The sequence below is a fragment of the Columba livia genome, chromosome 19 (assembly GCF_036013475.1).
Source record: "Columba livia isolate bColLiv1 breed racing homer chromosome 19, bColLiv1.pat.W.v2, whole genome shotgun sequence".
In the NCBI taxonomy this organism is placed as follows: Eukaryota; Metazoa; Chordata; class Aves; order Columbiformes; family Columbidae; genus Columba; species Columba livia.
Window position 1 is genome coordinate 1080490 of NC_088620.1, and position 22822 is coordinate 1103311.

The 22822-nt window shown below is 53.0% G+C and overlaps 1 protein-coding gene across 5 annotated transcripts in view; it reads left to right on the forward strand.

Annotated features, from left to right (window-relative positions):
* Window positions 1-22822, forward strand: part of NR6A1 (nuclear receptor subfamily 6 group A member 1) — a 69444-nt gene that overhangs the window by 30994 nt on the left and 15628 nt on the right. For 4 of the 5 annotated variants that reach the window (XM_065035410.1, XM_065035409.1, XM_065035411.1 and 1 more), the window contains one exon: window positions 20949-21179. In XM_065035410.1, the coding sequence (XP_064891482.1) occupies window positions 20949-21179 (231 nt within the window). Of the gene's footprint in view, window positions 1-10709; window positions 14598-20948; window positions 21180-22822 lie in introns of those variants that run through there. The other variant, XM_065035413.1, reaches the window with a different exon arrangement.

A 22822-nucleotide genomic window follows, 5' to 3' on the forward strand; every position in this document is an offset into this window, starting at 1 on the left:
AAGGTGCTGCAGCCGTAACGCGGTTCGTGCCCTTTTGCTGGTCTCATAGAAATGGGCATTTTCAGACGCGCCGCGCTGTTGGCACTGGGACACAGAGGAGGGGAGGGCTGGGCCACAGATCCCTTTGGGGCATTCTTGACATGGATTTCTATAGAATTCACCCTCTAAGGGCTGGATGAATGCATAAATAGAAAATGAAATGAAAAGAACAAATGACAGTTACATGGCACTCATCCAAAAGGAAACAATTTAGGAAAAAAAAAGGTTAATATGGTGCTTTAATGGTGAGCCAGGCTCATATCAGTGTCACACAGCTGCTATTGATGTGCATCAAGACGTTCCCACCTCCTTGTCGTGAGTGTGAAGGAGATAGCTCGTATCTGCTGCCCGCTCTGCCCGCAGTAACCATCCCAGCAACCTCTGCAGTCTCCAAACAGCCGCCTTGCTGCTCGGATACTCAGGGCCGTCTGCCTAACGCAAGACGGGCAGTTCTAAAACTTCAGTAGTACGAGTACTCCCAATCTCCACATACCTCTCTCTGTCTCCCACGCTGGAGATGATCTTCAAGTTGTTTGAATATTTTGGGGTTCATCCTAATTTTATTTCTCTCCTTCTCAGAACACTGGGTCCTCCTCGGGTGGATGTACGTTGCAGTGACTAACCTAGAACCGTGTTTCACGGGATCTGTGGAAACCGTCGTTTCCCGGTGGGATGGAGCAGCCGTGACCAAGCTCCGCGGGCACGGGCAGCACAGCTGTTCCACCCCGGCTGCTCTGCGGGCAGGAGCCGGGCCTGCAGGACCCTGTCACCTGTGGCGGGGCTGGGGGACAACAGGGGGGTCTGACCCGGTTTGTCACCCTTCAGCCGTTTTACAGTACTGTAACCAACTTGGTGTTAGATTTTACTGCATAAAATTTATCCAAGTCAAAAGGGAAAAGCAGCAAAGATCTGTTGAGGCATCCAAAAGAGGTAATGCCGGCACTCCCGTGTGCTGCTCCCAGTTATTCCACAGTCCTCTGGCAGTTCAGTCCTGGAGAAAACTGATAAGGCAGGGGAAGGAGGAAGGAAGAACCTTCCAGCAGGTTTGCTCAGATCCAATAGGCTCGACCCAGCCAGACAAGCAGTTCCGGCGGCTGAGGTCTGTGCTAAGCCTGGGTCACTGCCGCGCTGCAAACGCCTCCCTGTTGGGAGCGTGAGACAAGGTCTGGTCACCGTTCCTCCTTGCTGAAGGCTGTGGATGGAGTTGTGCAAACCCAAGCCCATGGTGAGCAGGTCCTGGCGCTGCCGGAGCCGCGAGTCCCGCGCGGCACAGCCCGACCTGCCCGGGGCACCGCGCCGTCCCCGCGGCCACCGTGTCCCGTCCTCCCGCCGCTGTCCCTGCCCCGCCCTGGGAAACCCAACCGTGTCTGTTGTCGAGTTCATTCAGACAGACTGTAAAACAAAGTATGTAAGAAAATAGTTTGGGAAAAGTTAATTTGGGTCAAAGAGGGATTAACTGAGGAAATAGTTTCTACTTGTACATCCTTCTGCTAAGAAGTAAGCAAGGAAAAGCTTGAAAATAAACCTTGTTGAGCCCATTTTTTTGAGTTGTTTTGTATGTGCTTTGTGATTTTAGTAGCTGCCATTACTTAAATCCATCCAGCTCAATGAGGGAAGGAAGCAGATTCAGTTTGAGAGCAAATGCAAAGTGAAAGCTTTGGCCAGTGGCATGATGAAAGGGATAAGTGTAGGTAGAGTGGGATTAAAGAGAAGTATTCTTGGTATTGACCACGTAGTTCCGAGGCCTCTGCTTTAACATTCTTTGCAGTCTTATTTAAAGCTAATTTTGTGTCTCTTTTGCCTGAAAAAGGAAGGAGAACATTTATTTTTGAAAAAATCAACATGAAACTGACTGAAATAGGAACGGTTTGATAGGATTGTATGAGGACTCACTACAAAACTTGAGGAGCAGCATCATCAGACGCCGCGTCAGGAAGAGCTCTGGGACTTGGGGCGGCTCATCTGGTGGGCCCGGCCCGGCCGGCTGCAGCGTCTACCCCGGGTCACCGTGGCAAACAGCGCGGCCCTTCACTCTGTGCATGCGGTTTTCTCTCTGCTTTACAACCTTGGTTAAAAAAGTAGCCTGTAAAAGTGGAATTACACGGGCCTTCCAAAGCATTCCCGTTTATTCCCATTGCAATGTATCCCGCGCACAAGGCAGCGCGGTGATTTACAGCGCGGCGTGGCACAGCCACAGCTGCAGGGCGGGTTGTGCAGTGTCAGGTGTCCTCACGGCAGCTTGAATTCTCTCACTCGAGGAGAAAACAAGGGGGAAAAATGAAAGCATAAGAGCAAACCCAAGGAACATGTCAGCAGAAGAGCCAGAAACGGGGCCTGCTAACTCCGCGCATGTATTTGGTTTTTAGGGTATGCCGGCAGTATTAATAACAAAGGAATTGGCTCAGTTTCCACATTTCAGCTCTGGAGAATGCAGGTCTGTTGTGTGAGCGGGGAGCGCTCGTGCCCCCCGCGCGCTGCGGGCCGGCGCGGTCCCCGGGCTGCGCTCCGCTCGCTGGCTGTCACCTCCTGTACCCGTCAACGGGATAAAGAATTTTTGTCATGCTGCTTCATGAATGAAGCCTGTGCTCATAAAGAGCATGAGAATCAGCTCTGAAGTGTGCATTATCACAAAGCCGCTGATAGTGTTTGCAATCATAAAAACTCAACTATACTTTCATTCCATTTTCCATTCCACCTCCGAGGAGGTGCAGAGCCTGGTTTCAGTTTGTCATGGTGTTTTTTTGCCGGCTGCTGCTAAAATGCTTTGGGTTGTGGAGAGCAACCAGGCCTTTGCTTTTAGCATCATTCAAACCCCTTCCATTTAGAAACCATTCTGATATCTTGGTGGGTTTTTTTCTTCTTCGTCTTTTTTTTAACTACTAAGGAAATTTGCATGAAAATGGAATCATTGTTTCTGAAGAGTTCCATCTGCTCCTGCTGCTTATTCTGTAGCTGGAGTCATAATCCTCTGTTTGTGAAATTTTCCATTGAAGAGATTTTAGGCTTGTTATAGTTTCATTTCAGAACAGAAGAAATATAGATGCTTCACCTAGAAAAAAAGAAAAGCCTTGAGATGACACCAGAACTACTGCAGTCAATACACTGTAATTCCACAGGGACCGGGTGAATAGGAAATAGGACAGTACGTGAGATGCACGCGGCTTGGGGTGGAAACGCATTTCTTCACAGCCTGCGAGCCTTGGCTGGGTGGAAGGAAGGAAGGTGCATTTTCTGGGTGGCTCGGCGTGTTTCCGTTGGTCAAAGTCGAAGGGCAGGGTCGATTCGGGGTTACAGGGATGCTGAAACCAGCCAGAGGGACGCGAGCAAAGTCCCTGCGGAGGAGCTTTGGGCAGGAGGAGCAGGCAGAGGCTCCAGCGGCTGGGTTTCCCGTGGCCGCTCTCCCAGCCCTGCGTCGGCTTCGCAGGGACATTCTGCCCACGAGAACTGGATTTCTGTTGTTGTTCTAGTTCTCTCTGTTCCTGGGATTTATGCGTTTTACATACATTTCCGTGTGACGCCGTGCTTGTGCATGTAAATGCTGCATGTAAATGCTGAACACGTTCTTCTGGTGGAAGAGGTAGGGAGTGGAGCATCCCGTGTGCTGGGAGGTGACTCTTGTCCTGCCGGGACCTCTGTCCCTGTGCGGAACTGCTGCAGGGGGGGGGGCCGCGCACCCCCCAGCGCAGGGTCCCAGCTCCCAGGGGGTGGCAGGTCACCGTAAGGACCCGAGCGTGGATGGTGACAACGTCTGTGGCTGCGACGAGCCCTCGTTCAAATGAGGTTCTGAGAGAATCCGTGCCCTCTTTCTGCATCCTCATTTACGGGATTGTTTTCTGCACCACGTGCGGTGTTTGTGAAAAGCATTGCGAATGTATGAACTAGGCTGTGTTTAAAGAAGGCAATGCATAGTTCTGCTTGGGAGAAACAACTCATCTCAAACATTTGGCATTTTCTCCATTAAACTGTGGTGTGCACGTGTACCCGTGTGCAGCGTGTGTGCTTGAGGACCTGCCGCTGTGTGCAGCTTCCAGAACAGCCTTCTCACCTTCAGCAGCCTGGATTCACACAGCTCCGCTGGTCCCCTGCTCTCGGGTGTCCCGTTCCCCATGTGAGGGCCGTCCCAGCACATTCCTCCTTTGCCCGGCGCTGAGCTGTGTCCCCTGGCCGGTCCGTCGATGGTTTGAGCTTCTCCCCATCTATTGGCCACCGAACTCTCTACCCTTCATAAAATCTCTCCTTATACTATCCCTTCACAGGCATAGGCTCCTGTAGGTTGTTGGTTCGCAGCTCTGCCTGCAGCTCGAGCATAATCTTTAACAGTTTTTCAACTAGGAGTACAGATCAGCTGTATCATTTACCCCTTTGGGGACAAAGGACAGCCGATCCCAGCAGACCCGCGTGCTTTGTGTGCAGCCGTGCGTTGTCAGCTCCACAGGAAATACACTCAGCCAAACAGTCGTAATTACGTACAGCTTCCCACCTCTGTGCCCTTGTGTTCTGCATCACGTCAGTGCTCAAGCACCAGTTCTTTAGGAAAGCTTGCCTTGTGTGCCTCGTCCCAGTCAGCCTCTTGTTCCCATGTTGCCAGCTTCCCTTCCTCCTCCATCCTGGGCCTTCAGAGCCATTTAAAGACACCAGTGAGGTCTCGTCAGGCGGTGCTACCGCGGTTTGTGTGTCCGGAGCGGGGAGGGGGCCGTGGGACGGGCCTGGAGCCCCCGCTCCACACGCGGCTCTCGCCATGGCCGGCCCCGGCACCCGCGGGGTTCATGACCCGGACACGGGCTGCAACGGGAGACGCTGGCCGGGATAATGGACCATGTTCCGTGGACACGGAATGCTTTTACAGGACAAGCTACTACTGGTCTTCAAGCAGAAAGAAATACTGGCGAATTGATATGTAGATACTGCTCTGAAAGATGAAAGAATGTCACTTCTTCAAGGGGAAAAAGCCTCTGCAAAAGTTTGTTATCCATTCTGGTGCCTTTGTTTTTGAGGAAAGGTCTCTTTCCCCTGTCCGACAGCCACGGGAGCACGCAGGTGTTTTCAGCGTGTTTGGCTCTGCCGCCTTGGTTGTGTTTTCCCAGGTAAAGCGTGGGCTCTGCCTGCCCCGCCAGCGCGGCTGCGGCTCCTCCCGTGTCCCCGAGGGCTGGGTGGAACACCGGCTGTAAAACCGTGTTTGAGCTGCAATGGTGTGTAAACATCGTTCAGAGCATAGGTGTTCGTATTGCTGTTCGCATATAAATCCTCTGGTTTTTAAAATAATTCTGCTCTTATTTCTGCACGCAGAAACACAGCAACTCACATGTATGACCCAAGCACAAATTCTGCACAGCTACAGCCAAGTTATAAATGAGACTAGAAATTACATGTAGCTCTGTGATTTAATTTTCTCTGACATATTGAGTCTATGTTTTAGCCTACAGAACTCCACAGCTGTGCCCTAATTCTCTCTTCCTTGTGATCTCAACGTCGCTGCCTTTTAAGGCATTGCTATTCCTGGCTCCCAGCGGGACACCGTGTCAGACTGTCACCCTGCGCCCCGTCCGCCGGGGCACAGAGCTGCTCCCCCTGCACCGCCGGAGTGTGCACCGGGAACTTCGGAGCCATTTACCGGGTGGGGGGACCAGATCGGAGTACTGAGTATTCTACACAACAGTACATATTAAGGTGTGGGTGTAGGGATTCCTCTGTGCTTGCTGAGGGCATAAAGGGAAGCATTTGTATTTTTGTTACAAATAATAAGCAATCATGTAACTAGGTTTCAGCAAGACTTATATTCGGGATGGAAAAGATTAATGTCTTTTTTTGCTTTAAATAAGAGCATCGCTGCCCTGTGGGTATTTATATTCCGTTTTCTTAAGAGGCATCTGTGTCTGTAGAACTGTATAAACCTAGCTCTAGATTTAACCAACTACTGACTGTGTTTTCATTCTGCTGTGGCCTTTATCTAACATCTTGCATTTGCTCCTATAAATGTAGTGCAAGCATAGTTGCTAAATTTGGGCTCGAAGCTTGCTGGATGTGATTCGGCCTGTTCCGACACACGGTGCAGCACCCTTGCCGTGCGCAGATCCGTGGGGCTGAACGTCCAGAGCGTCTCCTGTGAGCAGCAAAGGCGGCTTCTGTGGTACGTGCGCTGCAAAGTCATCACAGCACAGCACAAACAGCCCCGTATTCTCTGCCGATAAGATGCCTGGTGCTAAGCTCTGGGAGGCTTTATTTGCCTTGTTTTCAAGGTATATGATAAAAGCACTAATGCAGATTTTAATTTTTAACTTTCAAAAAATGAGAAGGCTTATCTTAAATAAGCAACGTGAAAATAGAATACATTTGGAATTTCAAAAGTGTAATGCCGGGGTCCAGGAACTGTTGTCGGGGCAGATCATTTTAATTCCCAATCTGAACGGTGCGTGTTTCCTCTGACACCATCTCGCATCGCTCGCGGCCCCCGGCGTTGCGGGGGATCCCCGCGGTTACCCCTGTGCACAGGTCTGTCTGTCCGTCTGTCCCGGCGCAGCACGCACGGACACGCCGCTCAGCCCCGGGAGGAACGGCTGGAGCCGGGTGGTTTGGACAACCTGCGGTTGCAGAGCTGGCGGGACGGGCAGCGGCGCCGGGTCGCCGGAAGGCGCCGTGTTGCTCCGGCGTTTGCCGTGCCCAGGGTGCGGCTCAGGACACGCTTAATGAGGGGCAATCAACCCCCCTAATTGAGGGGCCGTGGTGCCGGGCAGCCCGGGGGAGCGGTGGGTTCCTTCGCGGGGTCATTTGCACGCATGGCGTCGTCCACACGGATGCCAGAGCTCTGCAGCGAGGGATGTTCCAGAAGCAGACTGGTCTGGTCCTGGATCCACGCGTCCCTTCTGTGTTTAGATGCCTTAATGAGACAGGCTTCTGTGGTCAGGGCTGCTGACAGGAAGGGAAAGGGGAAAATAAAATATGTGTGTAGGGAAGTGTGGTGGGAAGAGCTTTCCACAACACTCATGGCTCTTCATGTCCTGGGGACAAAGTTAGAGGAATTCAAAGAAACGAAACCGCTTGGCTGGCTATGACAAATCACAGCATTGTTACATTGCGTTTAATGTATTTTAATTGACTCTGGTTTTGTCCCCCGTTGGTTTTACAGTGCTGTCATCTGGAAGACAAAATATCGAGCTCTGCTTTCCCAGGAGAGCTGTGCTTGGATCCACTCTGGTTCTATCTGGAAGACCAGATTGGTGTGAACTGGATAATTATAGTGTAAATGAACCCGAGCAAGTGTAGGTTTGTGAAGTATCTTCTAAAGTGAGTAAAATAATGACCAGCTACCAATTAAGTGAGCATGAGGTGGGATCGTGTGCGAAATAGCATGTGAAAATGTAGTTAAGGACTGTATTGTGAGACATGCACAACCTGACATGCAAAACATTAGTTCCACCACGTGGAATAAGTTCTGGACTCCGAAGCAGACGCTGGCACGGGGCAGATCCTCTGCCGCTCCAGCGGGGAAGGAGCCGGTGATTACAGACCCATCTTCTGTGAACCAGCCGCAAAGGAGAATGAGGACACACTGTTTGAATGGGCTTGGTGAAAACGGGGCTACTGGGATGGGAGATTCCTGCTTTGTCCTCCGGGCGTGCAGAGGAGCGGGGTTTGTCCCGGTTCCTCTGGGCTGCGGGGGCTCCTCCTGTGCGCTCCGTCTGCTCCGTGCTTGTTGGGCTGGGTCTGTGCAACATGACCACTTTTCTCCCCATTTGTGGAGCTGAGGGAAAACCCCGTTTATCTTTGAGCTACCTAGTTATATAGAACAGTTTTATGACTGTAGGAATTTAATCCTGAAAATGTGTTGCAGTCCTGGGGACTCGTGTTAAGAACAGCCCATTGCAGCTGTAACCAGTATGGACTCGCTTTCCTCCTGAACTACGCTATCTTATTACCATAGATTTAAATATTTGATTTACAAAATGTTGCTGCCTTATTCTCCAGTAGTATCATATAAGACACATCACAATAGATACTGAGTTTAAAGATTATTTTAAATGGCTTTAATACAGGCAGAGGTCAGAAAAGGCAAGATAACAGCGAAAGAGGCTATGTCAAAAAGTAATTAGAGCAGGACAAATGGATTGTGCAGGCATGTCGAAGGCTGTTATTTCTGTAGGCAGTGAGTAGGAAAGGTGTTAATGTAATGTGACAGATCTGGAGCAAAAATGAGGGTGCAGGGAAAACAAATAGGAGCTGACCAATGGAATGGCTTAAATGGTGAGGTTTGCTTTAACATAATTTGATTACACATGAAAGAAATGTTTAGTGTAGTTTCTTTGAAAATCTAATTGTCTTAAATACTGCATGTTCGATCGGTCTTTGCACCCGAAGAGCCGTCCCCGCTCCCGGCAGCCTCGCGATCTGTCACCCTGTGAATCGCCGGCCCCGTGCGGCTGCACAGCGGGCGAGCGGGACGGACGGTTTCCCTGGCGTCTGCCGAAACCGGCTCCTGCGCTCACGTACATCTCCATTTGGGACCTCGTGCTGCCGCGGCCGTGGGATCTGGGACCAGGAGCTGCAGAAATGATGTGGAAATTGAGAATCTGGTTTATCTGGAGGAAACGAATAGGGTCAGGTTTAGCAGAAGGAAGACAGGAGGGAGCTGTTCCAGAGGGAGAGCGGTGTCAGTAGGAGGGGGTAGCAAGGCAGAAGTGTCCGGATATCCAGACTGCTCCAACAGAACAGACAGAACAACAAGATTGAGTTTGCTGAGCCCAGGTGTTGGCAGAGTTGAGATCAGAAGCTGGGAATTCTGGTGATGTTCGTTTCTTCCACGGGATAAGCTGCTTTCTGAATGGATCTATTCTTGGCCGTTTAGCAGGGAACAAAAGGGAAGCCTGTGGGTGCTGTCAGCGTGTACCAGACGCTCCCCCGGGGCTTTGTTCCCATTCTTGTAAGTTCTGGGGGGACACTTCTGCTCAGCTTTTCCTTTCCTTGTAAAACAAGAAACTAGCATTGCAAACTTCGGCAAGTTAAATGTAATACTCAAACAAGATTGGCAAAAAGAGACGTTTTAAATAGCTGCTCCCAATAACAGAAAAGCTAATTGCAGTAAAAATAAGACCAAAGGGCCAACCAGCCTGCTAGCAGGAGTCGTTTGTGTCCTGGTCACCTAAGGAGCATCCAGGGACGGTGACAGTGTGTCAGAGCCCATGGCTGGTGGGTGGCCAGGAGGGCTCAGAGCTCAGCCCGGAGCTGGGGATTCCGCTCCCGAGGGCAGGAAAAGCTGATTTTAAAGTCTCGGTTTGTATCGTTGTCGCACTCAGCTTTCCGGTGTGATGAGGATGGCACAGCCCAGGCTCTGTGCCCCTGTGCCACTGCCAGGGCTGCGGGGCCTCTCGGGGTGACACCGCGGCGGGGCCATCCGTCCGTCTGTCTGTCGGATGCTGCCATCTCCCGTCCAGCCGCCAGCCAGAGCCAGCCCTGCTCGGGCCGCGGGTCACTGCACGAGAACTGCTCCCTGTGGTGACACTGGGCTGGACAGCGGTGACACGGGCTGGGACAGCAGCAGTGACACGGGGTTGGACAGCGGTGACACCGCCTGGGACAGCAGCAGTAACACGGGGTTGGGCAGTGGCAGGGGACAGGCGGGGACCCCATCTCAGTGCCGTGCACAGGAACACCTCAGGGTAGGACATTGCTTAAGCTCACTGTAAATCCTCAGGATTAGAAGCTGTCGATTTATTCTCTCTTTCCATAGAATCCATGCGTTTATCTTTGCTTAGAGAACCAGCCGCTTAGACCAGGCGATGCCCGTGCCTTCCTGCCCAGCGCCACATTGGTGTCACCGCCTCCCGCCCCTCTGTCGTGTCCCACCGACCAGCAAGGGCACAGGGCAGGATCTGCCCCTCGCTCCTAATGATCTAAACCAGCTAATTAACAATTGCAGTTATAACAATGTGTTCCATGCAGGTACAGAATTTGCAGCTTTAGTTCTGAAGATTTTTTCCCCTTTGTTTTGCTATCTGACCTGAAATGTAAAGAAATGTCTTCTCGCTGTTTGGTTGGTTTGGTTGGTTTGTTTGTCTTTCCAGTAATTGTTGCTGCCTGTTTGGAAATCATGGTCAGAATGAGAATAATAACAACAGTTAGAATAAGAAACACAGGTCTGTTGTTATTAAAAATAGCAGCAACTGCAGCAGACAGTGTAGTTGGTACAACTGCCATTTATGCAAGTTGGGCCTAAAATAATCTTTTGGTTTTTCAGTTTGCTGCTTAAATGCACCAAAGTTTTCCTGCCTCTTCGAATCTGGGAGAAACTGTCTGACCTGCCTGCCCTTCCTCTGTTCACATCCTGAACACTTGCCTTTTCTGCCCAGGCACGGGCCCGGTTCAGGCTTGCACAGAGAGATTTCTGCGCCCTCGTGCATGCGCTGGTGTTGGTGGGTGTGCTGGTGTTGGTGGGCGCGCTGGTGTTGGTGGATGCGCTGGTGTTGGTGGGTGTGCTGGTGTTGATGGGTGCGCTGGTGTTGGTGGGTGTGCTGGTGTTGATGGGTGCGCTGGTGTTGGTGGATGCGCTGGTGTTGGTGGGCGCGCTGGTGTTGGTGGGCGCGCTGGTGTTGGTGGGCGTGCTGGTGTTGGTGGGCGCGCTGGTGTTGGTGGGTGTGCTGGTGTTGGTGGGCGCGCTGGTGTTGGTGGGCGTGCTGGTGTTGGTGGGCGCGCTGGTGTTGGTGGGCGCGCTGGTGTTGGTGGGTGTGCTGGTGTTGGTGGGCGCGCTGGTGTTGGTGGGCGTGCTGGTTCTGGAGGTGGGACGTGCGCCTGGCATGTCCTCGGAGGATGCTCGGCCTGACCGTTGCCGGGTGGGATGTGCACGCAGCAGCAGGAGGACCGAGGTGTGAGTGTGGCTGCAGCCCGGGCTTGCTGGCCCCGGCTGGGGAGCAGTGGGTGCTCAGGCACTGCAGGGAACGCGGACCCAGCCCAGGGACCTCTCCCTGTTTTCCGGAATGACCTGACGCTGCGTTACTGGGAGTGCCAGAAGTCGCTCCCGGAACAGGATGGAGCCATCCCGTAGGAAGGGAAGCGCTTTCTGCAAAGGGTTTAGAATGGAGCTCGATTGCCTGCTCATAGAAATGTAAAGCTTCTCCCTTTGCAATTCTCCTTTCTTGTACTTGCCCACTAGGGCAGTAAAACCATATACTCCTCATGCCTACAATCCCATTTGTTTTCCCTTTTTCCTCTCCAAGGAGCCCTTCACCTCCCCCTGCTTGTCCCCGCTCACACAGAGCGGGCGCCCCTGTTTGTCACCCAGCAAGCCGCGGTCAGACACGGTCGCAAGCCGCTCAGTCGACGGGGATGGCAAACTCAGTGCCAGGCAGATAAAAATGTAAATAAACAGATAAAACTGGATGTTTGAATAAAGGTTTCTTTTTGCACAACAACCTCTCTAACTAGTAAGAAGGAGGAAAATGCTTCATTTTATGTGCACCAAGAGAATACCTTCAGCAGAATTACCAGCACCATGTTCCTGGGGCATTTAGCACTAGGGGCAGAGGAATTACCCGCATCTGTGACGAAACTGCTGTCACAACACTTCTCGGAAGTCAGGCAGATGTTTATTACCAGTTTTTGCAGTTCCTTCCGTAGCTTCTGTAAACAATTTTATTTCAATTTTTTAATTGTCTCTGAACTATCTGTACACGTAGGGTGAGGGGAGGAGTCTGGGATTTCCTTGTGCACGATCTGTTGCTTGAAATCATATGCACTTCAGTGTTTGAGCTGGGTCTGTGGCAAGGTCGGTTACGTGGAGGCAGCTCTTGGTTTAGTCGCCTTTAGCACTGAGATGTGCTTGGTTTTGTCGTCCGCAGCTCGGACTTTGTTCGTGCCACAAAGGGGCCGATGTCTCAAACTGCGTTGACACAACAGAGCCCCGATTGTCATGAAAATGGGCAAAGCCTCGCTGGAGCCTGGAGAACTATGAACCGGGGGGTGGGAGGGAGAGAGCTGGAGGAAGGGGCTGCCTGTCCGCGGTGTCCTGGGAGATCCCGGCCTCCTGCTTCCCGTGCCCGTCCCTTATGGCCATAATGTCAAGACAATAAATCCACTGCAGGCAGCAGTGTCACTTGTCAAGTTTTTGGCAATGGTTTTGGCTTTTACTGATATAAACTGGTGTTATTCTAGAATTTTAGATGTCAGTTACAATAGCATCAGCTGTTTCTGTTTGGGGTGGGAATTGGCTGATTCAGGCTCAAATAAGAACCAGCCACTTCGTTTTTCCTTTCACTGGGCCGGCTGTGAGGCTGTTTGGTTCAGACAAGGGAATTAATCCTCCTTGTCTCTGCCTGCCCTCTGCCCATTCCTCGTTTGGCCTCTCAATTTACAGGACAGTTCCAGGTCTCTGCAATTAATTTCTTCCCTTAAGGATTTATTATGGACAAACTGTGACCTGTATTCAATGTGAGTTTTGCTAATTTTGGAAGATTTAAGTTGTTTGGTCAATTATCCCTTTTCCCCGGCCAGGTTTTGTCTATACTCGCCATTGTTTGTGAATTAGCAGGGTTTGGTTTATCTCTGGTTTGAGTCCCAGCAGCAGTTATGTGCACAACTTCATGCTGGCCTGTTATCCCGAGATTAAGTTGCTTTATTTCAGCTGGCTGTGTCCACATCGCGCCGCGGTGTTACCAAACGAGCGCTCTGCATTCTGGTCACGGCTCTCCGAGGGGTGCCGGAGCGAGCCGAGCGCTCGCGGGGGATGAAGAATGCGGAGCTTTGGGAGCAGGCACAATCGCAAGCAGCTGTGTCAATAGTGCGGGGGGCACCTTGGCCATGCGCTGGGAGGGCAGGACCAGCTCCTCGCGCAGCCCCGCTTGGGTAACCCCCGAAGGCAAAGAAGAGAGGTCAATCCGAAGAGCGTGTCAAGGACCGGCACAGCGACTTTACACATTTACAGCGGAAGCAAACCGGAGACCTGGCCCAGTGCACCACTGGTTGGCGACAGCTCGCTCCTGCAGAAATGCTGGGTTAAAAATGGGCTTATGAATAGGCGGAATGCCAGAAGGGTTGGGGTTGGCAGGGACCTCTGAGCCCGTCTGGCCTGCCCCCCAGCCCAAGGGCTCTGCTGGGGCAGGGTGCCCAGCCTGCAGGAGGACGCTGCTCAGCTCTGCTCTGGCGTGCACGGGGCTGTTATTTGCATTGCTGGATGTCACCAGAAAGCAATAAAATTTCAGGCTTGGGATCGAGTGAAATATGACCTCTTTTGTTGCCTCTGCGCCTTGTTTATTTTAAGTCAACCATTTCTCAGAGCATGGTTGAGCCCTGGAGTCCTCAGGATGAGGAACAGAGGCAGATCTGGCTTTTGAACTGGGTCAGTGTAGACATCTGGAGCACAGGCTGAACTGGGCATTAGCAGGAATGTTTTTGGCCATTCCCTTCAGTGCCCTGGTGTGGTGAGCCTGGGGCTGGGCTTGAACAAACCCAGCTGAGCCCTGGGACAGGTTATCGGGCACCCCATGTTTGCAGCACACAGGAGCCGCACAGCATCCAGTGCCGAGTTCATCCTGGAGGAGGATGAAGGAGCAGAAGAACTTCACGAAAGCAGTAACTGCTGCAGAGGAACACGTGGCTGTGTCTGGCAGAGCTCACCGTTACCAGGGCTGCCGCTGTGGGCCCCGTTTTGAGGCGGGTAGATCAGTTACGGATTTTTTTGTTATGAAGGTTTGTGGTGCCACCTAGTTTGGAGGCAGAGATGATCTGCCTCAGGAGCACAGGCAGCATGGACTTTTTCTTATGAGAGAGAGGAATTGGGAAAAGATGAAATACCAAATACATCAGGTAGTGTTTTTCATCATAATGCTGATTTCCTTGCTGGAGCTATGTCCAGTGTCATTTTAACTCCATTCTAGCACTCGTGCTGCTGGAACTGTTTCCATCAGGAAGGCGAACGCCAGCTCACTGACCAGCCAGGATCATACTGTTGAGTTCTGATCGTTTGACTGACCTTTGCGCTGTCCATCACCAGCCGCCTGCGCACCGGCCCCACCCGGCCATCGTCTCTCGGCACACACTCGGTCCTTGGGCCACTGCTCGGTTCGGGTCCCTGGTCCGTGTCCCCGCGCTGGTGCGGGCAGCTAGGCCTGGTGTGTGCTGCTGCCTGTGCTTGCTTGGCCGCAAAGCGGGACTCGGTCATTAAAATGAACCATTAGGTTTTGGCCGATAGTTGTTACCTGCTTAAGGAAATCCTTTTCATACTTCAAAGCCCGTTTTTCTCTTGCCGTGCGTTCGTCCCGTCCCTCAGCAGCCGGTTGTCTCGGCCGTGCGAGGAGCTCGGGGGAAACCTCGCGCAGGTTGCGGCCGCGCTGCGGGGCCGAGGGCCGCTGTCCGGGAGGCGGCGGGGGGACCCGTGCGGGGCGGCCCCTTGGCGGCGGGGCCGGGGCGGGCTGGCCCGGTGACATCACGGCTCGTTAGCATAGGGCCGGCCCCGGGCCGCGGCGATGGCCGAGCCGGGCTGCCCGCGCCGCTGGCCCCGCTCCCCGCCGGGCCCGGCCATGAGGCGGCCCTGAGCGCGGCCGGGGGGATGAAGCGGGACTCGACCTGCATGGAAGGTGAGCGGGGGCGCGGGGGCGCGGGTCCGTCCCCGCAGCCGCCCCGGGGCTGCCCCGCCCCAGCGCCCGGGCCCGGGGGTGCGGCGCCCGGGTTGGGGTTCGGGTTCTGCGGCGGGGCTGCGGCAGCGAAACAGCCGGGAAGGGTCTTTCCTTGTCTTTCTTCCCGCGGCGGCTCCGCGCTGCCGGCCCTGCAGCCTTCCGCTGCGCACCGCGTTCTGCAGCTGAAAAAAAAGGTATTCGTTTGTGTTGTGGCTTAATTTGTTTATATTTTAAACTTCCTAATCCCATTGACCATCTGGTAGAGCTTTTTTAAGCATTGTTAATTATTGATAGTATCGGGGTCATGTAGGCACTTGATAACGTAGCTCCATCTCTCCTGAGGCTAATACTAGTCCACAGATATTTTACAGCTTGTTTTTTCCCTGTGATTGAGGACAGTGGCAAAGCTTTCCTCAGAGCGAGGACAAAATACTCAGGGAGAGCACACTGCATGTTTGGGTAGCACACGTTTGGAGAAGTCATTCTTTTCAGCGTGCCCAGGCCCTGCCTCCTCGTAGGCAGGGACTTCTGCGGTTTGTTGTTTTAATCGTAGATTTTCTTAGTTCTGCATCATTCTCAGTCATTGCACATCTAGACAACTTAAATAGGTCCAACGTAATTATTTTTAGGCCGGCAAGTCAGCTTTTAATCTTACTGCTTTGGAACGTATCTGTTTTTAGAAAGAGTGTAAACCAGATTTAATTTGGAGCGTATGGCTGGAGCAAGGGCAGGGAACCGTGCGAAAGCCTTTTCTTAAATTGGATTAGGGAAAGCTGATCACCTGGGAGAGCGACGGGCAGCCGGGGCTGCTGCGCCAGCTGTGGCCTGGGCCGGGCTGCGGGGGCGGCGGCGGCTCCCCCGGGGCCGGGCCGCGTTTGGGCCGGGGGCTTTTGTCCCGAACTCTTTGTGCTGCAGGGAAGGATCCGGCCCCGTCCTGCCCGTCCGCACAATGGGGCGGGCGACGGGCCCTGCGGGACGGGGTGCGGGGTCCCAGCCCGCCGGGAGAGGCGGCATTTACAGATGAGGTTTTGATATGCAAATGGTGATCGGTCCAGGCCCGCGGAAGGGAAGGGTGATGGGTTTCATCAGCTGCATCTCTTGATTTATACCCACACGAAAAAAAAAAAAAACAGCCGATGATTTCTGGCTTTGTTTGATTGTTTTTGTGAGAGTTTTCTTCGCACTGAACTCTTCTGTGGCAGGAATAAAATCAGTGTGGAATAAGACTGTAACTTTGCTATTGAATTACTGGAGAGACCAAAGCTGAGATGCACTGGTGTGTCTCAGCATTTCTCCTCTTTTCAATACTCTGTTGGTGCTTTTCAAACCGCAGCCGCACTCTGTCAGTACAACATCTTTTTACAGTAAGAATAAGGTTGCAGGCAACCTCTTTCTTCCCCCATCACCCCCCTTTTTTTTTTAAGGACTTGAGGAGGCTTGTCCATTTAAATTAACCTTTATCCCAGCTGGGCACACAAATGTTTTTGTTTTAGTTCACAGAGGGTTAATTCTGTTGGGGCTCACACCCTGGCCGGCCTGATCCGGAGCAGCACAATCTGCTCTTTGAGCTCGGCCTGGCCAGGCAGGACTCTGGTGCCTTCCCCGCGTCCAGCGAGGGGCTGGGACCCCCGTCTGCGGGTGCAGGGGAGCGGGACGCCCCCGCACGTTGTGCCCGTGGGCTCGGCGGCTGCCGTCCTGGCGACAAACCACCCAACAGAAAATTTAACCCCTGTGTTCATCGATTATAAGTTAGAGAAAAGGCCCTTAAGCAAACGCGCCTGGTTTTGGGGGTGGGCTTGTTTGGACAATGCAGCACTCCGTGGGGAGGGGGGGCGACCCCAGTTCTTTGGACTGAATTTAACAAGGTGTTTTTCTTGAAATTAAAAATTGACTATGAAAAAGGTTAGGAAAGATGGGGGGAAAAGAAGACATTTGCTTGTGTTTGAGGCATCATCAGAGGTGAGTGAGATTTTGTTGGGATTAAGGTAACATGTGTGTCCCCTCCCCAGACAGCTGGGATTGAGCAGACTGAGATTTAGACACAGCTCAAGGTACCATGGGCCATGTTGTGATAGGGTGAGTTAATCACCAAGCAAGTAAATGATACACAGTTGAAAAGATGTTGAATATACCAATGAATTGCTGTGCTGAGTGTCATCTCTAATCTTTTATTAGCTGTATAAGGGTTTTTTAGCTGAAAAATCTCATTCTGTTGTTCAAATGGGAAGTTTTGCAGCTTTCTACGTCCTCCCTCTTGCTCTTCAGCAGGACCGGGTCCCAGCACCGTCTGCTCGGGGGGTTGTGCCTTTGCTTTTGGCCTCGCTCTAGGAAATAAAGTCTTTGTTTCTGCTCTATTATAAAGCACCTCCGTTACAACCACGCAGGCTGCCTGCGGGGCTCTCGGCCTTATTTCCAGGGTAGGGCTCTGGCGGGGAGCTGCAGGCGCTGTGCCGGGAGGGACGGGTGCCGTCCTCCTCCTCCTCCTCGCAGCGGGGATGAAGGCAGCGTCCTCGGGAGCTGCTCGGCGTTCGGCGGCAGTGCAGGTGGAGCCTCGCTGAAGGCCGGACCTGTGTCCCGGTACTTTAATTTATTTGCCATGTATTTTATATGCTCGTTCGTGTGCTTGAGTGTTTTCTGAATGTCTTTGCTGTGTGCTTCAGCAGGATTCAGAGGTGTTTCCTTTTGGGAATTTGTAGGAATTTAACTTTTTAAATTATCAAGACTGCTCATTTTGTGGAGGGGAAAAGCAGGTCTAAAAAATAAGTGTATCGCTTGTACCATTTGCCTTATAAAACATAGGCGAGTGGAGATTTCTTCACTTTCTCACACCATCTTCTGTGACTCTTGTGTAACATCATAATATTCTCGGAGAATTTACATTGTATTAAAATGTGCTATGAAACCTACCATGACCTTTGAAAACAATACGTCCTTTAATGTGGCTTCGGGGAGGGGTGAGCGAGGGAGTAGCCATAAAAAATCTTCAGGGTTCAAGATGAGGTTGAGATTTTTGTGAGTGCTTTTGTCGTAGCAGCAACTGTTTGATTTAGTGGCCCCCGCTACAATGGGCTGGGAGAACAAAGCCAGAATATCCCGAGTACGAGTCGGTTAAATGTAGGACCCATCAGGAAAATTGAGGTGGGGGAGCTTCCTCAGCTCGCTCCCTCCGAAATAAAACATGTGCAAGGTATTTGGAAAAACTCACCAACTGCTTTGTTTCTTAACCTATGTTGTCGTGTGTGGCTTTTGAAACCAGAGGAATCGGTGAGACGAGAGGTAACAGAGTCGGGGGGGCTACTTGCTTTAAAATTGCTATACTTTGTGTTTTGATATTCGAGTGAAATGTCAAGGTTAAGGGAGTTCGGAGCACCCCCAGTGTAAAACTGCTTGAAATGTGCCCGTGTTTTACCATTACGCAGAGTTTGCTGGCTGTGCCCCGCGGTCCCCGCGGTCGCCTGCACAAGGTGCTTGCATTAAGTAGGGTGAAAAACAGCAGAGGTCAGGATCTGGCAAACCCAGTTTGGACTTGGGGCCTGCACCGTGGTCTTAAACCCCTGAAACTCTACGACTTTGTGTAGGTAATTATTGTTTATCTACCCATTTTGTTTGAGCAGCAGTTTATGGGGTGTGTGGGCACTTCCATCTCCAGTCCCGGGAGGTCCGTGTCTTTGTTCACTGTGTGCTGCTGGGCTGCGGTGGGTTTGGATCTGGAAATGCACCCAATGAACTGTCTGTGCAGGAAGGTGTGTGCGGCGATTGTGCCCATGGGGCCATTCGCACCCCCTCGCTGCCCCCCTGCTCGAGGGAGATGGGGACGGCGAGAGAAGGATCCTGGTTCTCCTCTCTTTAGTCGTCCTGGCCTCCCATGTTCGCCAGGCATGGGCCTATTCTTCCCACAACAAAAACGCAGCGCCTGGAAATGAGCCTCATTTCCATCCTGGGCTGCGGGGTGGGGAGGGAGCCCCGACCCCGCGGACACCGGCCTGGGACGCTGCCGCCGTCCCGCGTCCCCTCTGCCTCTCGCCGGGTGTGCGAGCCGGTGGTTTCGGGGCTCCGAGTGCCCGGGCGAGCGCGGCCGCTGCTGCTGACCCCGGGATCCCCGCGATTTGTGGCGCTGCTGGTGGGAGCAGGGGGAGGGCCGGGAGTTAAGCCGGGGCTGCGCTGAGCCTTGCAGATAGAGGACTCTTGTGTCGCAGGCTAATCCCCCGACTCCCGCTCCGCGTTTATCAGATCGCTGAAGGTAGAGATTATGCAATTGGTGACTACAAAGTCATGTTTAGCTGCCTCCCTTCGGCGAGATGCTCCGATAGCTCCTGATCTGTGCCAGCATTCCTGTGGGGCTGTGTTAAACACGTACCTGAGGTCGTCTGTCCTGTAAAACTGGGAATGTTTTAGTGAGGTGATGACACCACAAATGTTTCTTTAGTTAAAGTTTACGTTTCCTTCATTCATCTCTTTATTTTAAGGTTTTATAACAATGGCAGTGAAACTTGCATAAAAGTGCAAATTTGCCTGCTGTGCATTAGCAAAACTTTTAAAGATTAAGATGAATTGTTTATGGTTTCTACTGGGTTTAAACTGCGGAGGAAACTGCCCATGAATAAGAGCAGCTGGTTTAGATTTTTATTTGACTTGTGTAACCGAAAGTTGGTTTCATTTCTGATACATTTGGCTCGCTTATTTCTATTGGGTTTACGTGTTCTCCAGTAGTAAGAAGCTACACGCTGGTTTGTCAGGTTGCTTGGGCTTTATCAAGATTGGAGAGGACTTCACTGTGACTTCCACGTCCTGCTGCTCCAGCAGTCCCGCAGGTAAAACCAGCTTTATCTGGGAGAGCTCCCTGCTCAGAGCTAAGTGAGGAAAGCCAGGCCTGGCATTGTGCTGGGGTGAGTTTGAACCGGCTCATCCTCACAAGCCAGCGCTGTCCTGGGGTTGGGGCTTTCCAGGGCCTGGCGGGTTTCACAGCACTGCTGCTCCCAGCACTGCGCTGGCTTCTTCCTCCCTCCCTGCTCCAGCCGGGCTCTTCTTTAATCACGTCAGGTGGTTTATCTCTTTGGAATTTGCCCATTGGAGGTGGCATGGTTGCACCTTCATGCCAAGAAATACCAGCAGTAATGTTTTGACCAGCATCCCTGGGAAATGCACGACAGTGAAAACCAGAAGTGTGGTTCCTGGAGCCCTGTTGCTCCAAACCAGAGCCATGTCCTTTCTGTTCCTCGGTGCCTCTGCCGTCCTTGGCCAGGGTGAGCTAGTCCTGCGGGTTTGTGTGCACCCCTGAAGGCACTGCAATAGCGCCCATCTTCAAAGCCAGCTCTGCTTGCAACATGGGGATGTTAATGGGTTAAACCCCTGGGGCGGGGAAGGCAGATTGGCCTGGCGTGTGAGGGGTTAAGCTGTTTGGCCGTGCTAAACATCTGCTGCAGGAAAAGCTGCTGGTGCAACTTGCTGGTATTATTTCCAGTGTAGCTGAGCTCTGATATGAAGCAAGGGTCAGGCCTCCCTCTGCAGATGCTGCAAGATAACGAGGATCCATCTGGGTTGTTGACTACCTGGGCCTCTTTAGCCATCGTTCAATTTTCCTTTCCCTTTGATATTCATGTCTATGGGGATCCCTGCCCGCTCCGCGGGTCCCTGCTGATCCCTGCCCGCTCTGGGGATCCCTGCTGATCCCTGCCCACTCCGCGGGTCCCTGCTGATCCCTGCCCACTCCGCGGGTCCCTGCTGATCCCTGCCTGCTCCAGAGGTCCCTCCCTGCTCACAGGTTCTTGCTGAGCTGTGCATCATCCCTGCTCAGCCTCAGAGGTGACGTTAGAGTCTTAAGATACTGAATTCGATATGACAGCTCCTGTTGCTGGGAGTCCTTCAATTTGCATTTTAGCCATCCTGAGACCTTCGAAAGATCTGGAAAAGGACCAGGAAAATCATGTCATTGTGGCTTAACTGTGCCATCATTTCTATAATAATAACGTAATTCACTGGGGTCTGGGTGGTGACTTGTGCCTTGAGGCTTTTGCTGGCGCTGCAGGACGAAGCAAGGAGGTGAGTGGGTCCCTCTGCTTGCCCCCCGGAATACGTGAGGTTGGATGGTATTTCACATTCGTTGGTGTCTGCCAGGCACCGTTCGTGTACCTGCAGCCCTGGTCTGTGTGGTTGGCGTAGGGCACATCAGACCCTTCTTCCCCTCCAGGTTTTTGCCGTGCTCTGCAGATGCCTGTCCGGGGGCACCGAGACTTTCCCCGTCCCCACAGGAGAGTTTCTGATTGCTCAGTGAGGACGTTTTGTTGACCACAAGCCTTTCTTCTTCTTCTTCAGATGAGCGGGTGGATCAGCGAACCTGCCTGATCTGCGGGGACAGAGCGACGGGGCTGCACTATGGGATCATCTCCTGCGAGGGCTGCAAGGGCTTCTTCAAACGCAGCATCTGCAACAAACGGGTTTACAGATGCAGTCGGGACAAGAACTGCGTCATGTCACGCAAACAGCGCAACAGATGCCAGTACTGCCGCCTGCTCAAATGCCTCCAGATGGGGATGAACCGGAAAGGTAAAGAGAAGTGGGATTTTCCTTGGTGGACGAACAGGCTGGGGCCAGTGTCAGCAGCGCAGGCGTCCCCTGCTCAGCTGCCATTTCCTAGTGCAGTTCTGCCCCTAAAATTCTTGACAAGGAAAGGTGAAACTTCAGCACATTTATGCATGGATAAAGAAATTCTTGCTGAACTACTTTGTTGTATTGGAGGGAGAACCTGTATCAATTGAAAGCACGTGTAAATATTTGGAGAACTGATCACTGTGATGCCTTTTTTTCAGGAAAAATAACAGTTTGCCCTTCCTGACGGATCTGTCCTTGCATCCTGACTTGTGAATCTCTGGAAATGTTGCCACCCATTACAAGCAGAGATTCCTTGTTGTAATGGCAACAGCCAGGAGCCTGAGCAGCAGCAGATGCTGCTGTGGCACAGGGATGCTTGGGGGGACGTCAGGAGGGGCCCTTTCCTGCCACCAAACCCAGGTGCCATCTCATGGTTTTTAAATGCAGCTATCGATGCCTTTAGCATCATCACTCATGTGAAAGCCGCCTGTCAAAAGCACTAAAACTCACATAAATTTCCTGCAATCCACCAGGATCTTCCTTAGAAAATGCATCTGGGGCTGAGCTGGGCAGCTTATCTGCGGGCAGCTTTGGTTAGGAATTGGCTTGTGGAGCTGGACTGGCTGGAGGAGGCCGCTGCTCATCTCCGCCTGGGCAGCGGGGCTGCGGGTGGGCAGGGGCGCTGGGACCTGCTCGGTGCCTGGGCCGGGTTTGTCACAGGGGCGCAGGGACATTGCTGAGCTCTGTGCGCTCGGCTCAGCCCGGCGGGGCGGCAGCACCGGGAGCCGCCCGGCGTGGAGCTGCCCCCGGTGCCCGCCTGCGCGCCCGGTGCCCCCGGTGCCGGCAGCGACGCACGCGGCTCAGGCGCGGGTGCGCAGCGCCCCCTGGCGGCCCCGGTGCGCAGTCCCTCCCGCCGCGGTGCCGCACGGTGCAGGCTGAGCTGCCCCCGCCCCGGGCCGGTTCCGCGCAGGGCTTCGCGCCGCCGGCCGAGCCGGTTCGCTTTCGGGCAGCCGCCGTTCCCGGGCAGCCGCCGTTCCCGGGCGGGTTCGTGCAGCTCGGCCGCGCTGCGGCTGCCGGGGCTGAACCCGCCTGCGTGACCCTGAGCAGAGCGCAGCGCTGGGACAGACGGGGTGGGTTTTGCTGAGGGTATCTGAAATGGAGCAGCAGTGTGGCTCTTCTGCTGCAGAATATTTCTTTCCTTCAGTTTTGTGCCGTTTTCTGCCCCGGGAGGGCCCCTGCAGCCCCGGGTGCCGGGCAGGGGGAGGCCGGCGGCAGCAGCAAGGTCACCACACAGCTGGGATGAGGCTCCTGCCAAGTCTGGCCGGGTCGCGGTGGGAAAGAGATTGGGACCTGATAAAGGGGACCCGGCCTGGGAGGGGAGGGAGCAGCGGAGCCCTCGGATGCTGTTTTCTGCAGAGCTGCTATGCCGGTAAAGAGAAAGGCGGAAGGTGGAGAATCAGCCTTAAAAGGATAATCTCCTTAATTGGGCTTCACTGGAGCTCCCTGGAAGTTGTTTATAGAGCCTTAAAAGTGCAGCTGCTGTATTGAGAAACTGAGCTGCTCTTCTGAAATGAAACTGTGTAGTCCAGTCTAGTAAC